The 4,445-nt window shown below is 54.9% G+C and overlaps 1 protein-coding gene across 1 annotated transcript; it reads left to right on the top strand.

The window, feature by feature from the left end:
• The first annotated feature begins 477 nt into the window (after positions 1-477).
• Positions 478-3,494, top strand: ADRA2C (adrenoceptor alpha 2C). The gene has a single exon (XM_048849006.2). It carries the CDS (start codon positions 1,604-1,606, stop codon positions 2,906-2,908), a length of 1,305 nt encoding a protein of 434 aa, XP_048704963.1. The 5' UTR covers positions 478-1,603; the 3' UTR covers positions 2,909-3,494.
• Positions 3,495-4,445: the final 951 nt, after the last annotated feature.

The raw sequence follows: 4,445 nt of genomic DNA, 5'->3' as shown, positions 1-4,445 counted from the left end.
TAATAGTCTCCTGTGCCACTGAGTTTTTCCAGAGAACAAGACTTATTTCCTAAACTTAATGAGCTGAAAGGGCTTTTTAAGCGCCCAATCCAGCTCCCATCAAAATCAGCTGGAGTTTTGCCTTAAATAGGAAAGCCAAGCTCTAGAAGAGTATTACCCTTAATTCCACCTATAAAGGTGCACCTCACAATCCGATCTGTGTGTTTCAAGCTGATCTGCAGATCTAAACGCAAACAGAGTGCATTTTTAAAGATCAGTTATAAACCACCTTTCCAATCCATTCCAGCTAGAGTGAAGACGGAGAGCCAGACTCTGTTTTTTTGGGGGGGAAGCAGCATGCTAGATTTACAAGGCTTAAAAACGAAATCCCGATAAATAAAAATCAAGAAATTCAACCCCCCCCGCACCCCTCTGCAAGGTCCTACAAACTGCCAGCGCCGTTCCCCTTACTCACAGAACACACAGCCGGGAGATGAAACGCCGCTGTGGTCCGCTTCATCTCCCGCTGGGCTTCCTACCCCGAGCTGCGGTGGGACGGGCACTGTCAGAGCGGCCTCTAGCGGGCACAGCATTGACCTGCCGCTTCACAAGGCAGCGTGCGGGGCGCGATCGGACCCGCAAAGTTAGTGCTGTGACCAGAAGAGACAATAGAGCGGCGAGGGCTGGCGTGGAAACGGCGCCAGGGGGACGGACTCTGGCCACTGCAGCCCCTCCATGGCGGGGCGCCGAGGGGCGGCGACGCTGGCTGCGGAGTGAGGCGGAAGTATTGGGGGGTGGAGGGAACCCAAACAAAAACCAACCCAAGGCGGCTCCGCGCTAAGGCGATGGAGCGGCCGCCGGATCGCAGCCGCCGCGTGTCGGCCCCTTCCCCGGCTGCAGCACCGGGCGGCGGAGCGGCGCCGAGGCGCGACGAGGCAGCAGAGGAGGGCGCGCCGCCAGCCGGCTTCGGGGGCTGCAGCCTGTAACAGCCCGCGAGCGAGGGGCGGGCGCGGGCTGCAGGCAGCGGCGGCTTCGGGGCTGGGACGGAGCATGCTCAGATCGCCCGGGCAGGCAGCTGATGGGGAGCCGCGTGTGAGATTACAGCGGAGCGAGCGGGCAGCTGCGGCTTCGCGCCGAGCTCGCTCCGGCGCGGGGCGAACGGAGGAGGCGCCGCCGAATGGGATTGCCGCCGCCGCCTCGGAGCTCTCCGCGCAAGGGGCACTCGCCACTCCGCGGTGCTGGCTCCCTCCTGACCCGGGAGAGCGGCGCGGAGGGGGGGTAACCTGCACACCTGGGCGCCTCCTGACCTCCGCTGCCCGCCCCGGCAGGATTACAGGAGCAGGGGGAAGGCAGAGCCCGCCCGGTGCCGGCCGTTCCTGGGCTCGGCCATGTGCCTGGGTACTTAGCGAGGAGGAAAGCCTGCAGCCGGGGGAGGGGGCAGGATATTTTGTTTGGGGGGCGGAGGGGGAGCCCCGCTCTCCAGCTGGCTGTGTGACAGAAGGAAGCAGCCTCCTCCCCCCTGGTGGGGATGAAGGCACCAACTTGGAGAGGCAGCCCCAGTGGCTTGGTCTCCGGGGCTGGGAGGTTGGCCCCCATGGCTGAATAGGACCCTCCCACTCCCACCATGGATCTGCTGGTGCTGATGAACATCAGTGTTGGCACCCCCAATGGCTCCGTTGCCTTCCCCTCCACTTCGCCCCTGCAGCAGCCTCCCTCCCACTACTCCCCTGGGGCTGTGGCCAGTTTGGCAGCTGTGGTGGGTTTCCTGATAGTCTTCACCATCGTGGGCAACGTGCTGGTGGTGATCGCCGTGCTGACCAGCAAGGCGCTGCGAGCCCCGCAGAACCTCTTCCTGGTGTCCTTGGCCAGCGCTGACATCCTGGTGGCCACCTTGGTCATGCCTTTCTCCTTGGCCAACGAGATCATGGACTACTGGTACTTCGGCAAAGCGTGGTGCAACATTTACCTGGCGCTGGATGTGCTGTTCTGCACATCCTCCATAGTGCACCTGTGCGCCATCAGCCTGGACAGGTATTGGTCTGTCACCCAGGCGGTGGAGTACAACCTCAAACGGACCCCACGGAGGATCAAGGGGATCATCCTCACTGTCTGGCTCATCTCAGCTGTTATCTCCTTCCCCCCCTTGATCTCCGTGTACCGAGACCCCGAGGAGGACCTCTTCCCCCTGTGCAAACTCAATGATGAAACCTGGTACATCCTCTCTTCGTGCATTGGCTCCTTCTTCGCCCCCTGCCTGATCATGGTGCTGGTTTATGTCCGCATCTACCGGGTGGCCAAGCTGAGGACCAGGACCCTTTCTGAGAAGCGCACGGTGCCTGAGGGCTCTTCCCTGTCTGAGAATGGGCTGAGCCGGGCCCCTCGGGGTTGCACGTCACTGAGGATGCAGCCAGGGGAGAATGGACATTACTCGGTGCACCAGTGGCGCAAAGCCTCAGAGCTGGAGGACATTGAGCTGGAGGAGAGCAGCACCTCAGAGAGCAGGCGGAGGCGGAGCCGGGATGAGCACCCCCGCAAAAGCAGTAAGAGCCAGTCCTTCTCATATTCCTACTCTTCCAAGCGCTCCAGCAATCGCTCCAGGGATCTCTTCTCCTCTCACCGCCGCAGGAAGCGCAGCAGCGTCTGCCGTAAGAAGGTCACCCAGGCCCGGGAGAAACGCTTCACGTTTGTGCTGGCTGTGGTCATGGGGGTCTTTGTGGTGTGCTGGTTCCCCTTCTTCTTCAGCTACAGCCTCTATGGCATATGCCGGAAGGCATGTGAGGTCCCTGAGACTCTCTTCAAGTTCTTCTTCTGGATCGGGTACTGCAATAGTTCCCTCAACCCGGTCATCTACACAATCTTCAACCAGGACTTCCGCAGGTCTTTCAAACACATCCTCTTCAAGAGGAAGAAGAAGAATTTTTTGCACTGAGCTGGAGTGGAGGGGAAGGGTCTGCACTGACCTTGGGAGTGGAGAGGAGAGGAGAGGGGCCTGAGTGCTGGAGTAGAGTAGTGAAGAAGTGGGGGATGTGAGTAAGGGTGTGAGTTCACTGACCTTGGAGTGGAGTGAAGTGGGGGTGGGGGAACCAGTGTTTGAGTAAAGAGGGATAAATAATGAAGGGGAGGGGAGATGAATTTGCATTTTGACCTTGGAGGGGAGGTGGGGAACCATAAAGAAGAGGGTGGGACATTATGTTTCAGGCATGACCACAACTGTAAAGGTCTCTGAGGTCTAGAAGCCAATCAATCAAAGATGGGGAGAGGGAGGGATGGGTTGGTGGTGGAGTGGGAGATTTATTAGCAGGTGTTTATTAGCAGTTAGAGAAGCTGGGACTTGTGCTGGACTCATCCCAGGAAGAAACCAGGTTTTACTGGTGAGGTGGGGGACAAGTGAGAAAGAAGATGCCAGGTAATAGCCACTGACAGTCTTTGATAGTCTGAAAGGATTTAAGTGTTTGCCAAAAAAAATTCTAAAGAACAATCCAAACTCTTTTCTAAATAAACCTTTGTACTCTAAACCTTCTCAATTGTGGTTTTACATAGGGCTTAAGTGAAAACAGGTACTTGGGGCTTTCTGCCCTCTAGTGGCCCTTTGCATATACCCCTGAGAGTTTCTGTTCCTCTCTCCCTCAGTACCCCTCAAAGGGGCTAGTCTCAGGGGCTGAGTTTGGGTTCTGGTCTCATTCTCACATGTGCAGTTGACAGCACCCTGCTGTGCAGCTGTTCAAAGGAACAGCAATCCCCACACCACAGATGCTTTAAATCCTTCACATTTACAATCTTAGGGCAAATTAAACCCATTAGATTTACTTTTTAAAATGAGAAACAAAAGCAGGCGATGATCACTGAGATACAAGAACACATTTCTGTGGATGGATGACTGTTCCAATCCTTTAATATTAATCTCTCATTTTTCTATTTGCACTTACAAATTTGGACTCAAACTATGTTTTGAGCAATGATTAAAACAAACACTCCCCCCTCCTAGGGATTTATGAAATCCCATAACTGCTGATGGGTAGGATGAGAAACAGGATGGCATCTGTGCATTCATCAACAGATTTCCAATTGCCTGTTGCCAACAGCCAACATTTAAAGAATCGAACAGTCCCTCTCCAACTGTACTGCTGCAAGGTGCGTTTGTCTGAGGGAGGAAATTCTGCTCTGTCTTATTATGCACATCATTCCCTCCATAGGCAGTAGGATTTGGCATCTGCCACATAAACCTTTCCCTAGTAAACAACTCCTTGAAATGGAAGGAGATCTAATCTAATACGGCAGGCACCTTGAAGCATCCAAATCAAATCTATAGCTTTGATTCACGAGATATCCACTTCCTTGCTGGCTGTTTTACAGGAAGGTATCAACAGACCCTCTTCCCTTGGGATCCCTATGTCAGAAATGATAAACCAGTAACTTAGGCTGTTTTATCTGCTTTATATTATTACTGCTCAGTTCACTTAGACTAA

This window comes from Caretta caretta, chromosome 4 (assembly GCF_965140235.1).
Source record: "Caretta caretta isolate rCarCar2 chromosome 4, rCarCar1.hap1, whole genome shotgun sequence".
NCBI classification, from domain to species: domain Eukaryota; kingdom Metazoa; phylum Chordata; order Testudines; family Cheloniidae; genus Caretta; species Caretta caretta.
This window is presented reverse-complemented; position numbering and strand designations above follow the sequence as displayed.

Coding starts and splice junctions, on each gene's coding strand:
- ADRA2C (XM_048849006.2), top strand. CDS start 1,604: ATGGATCTGCTGGTGCTGATGAACATCAGTGTTGGCACCCCCAATGGC.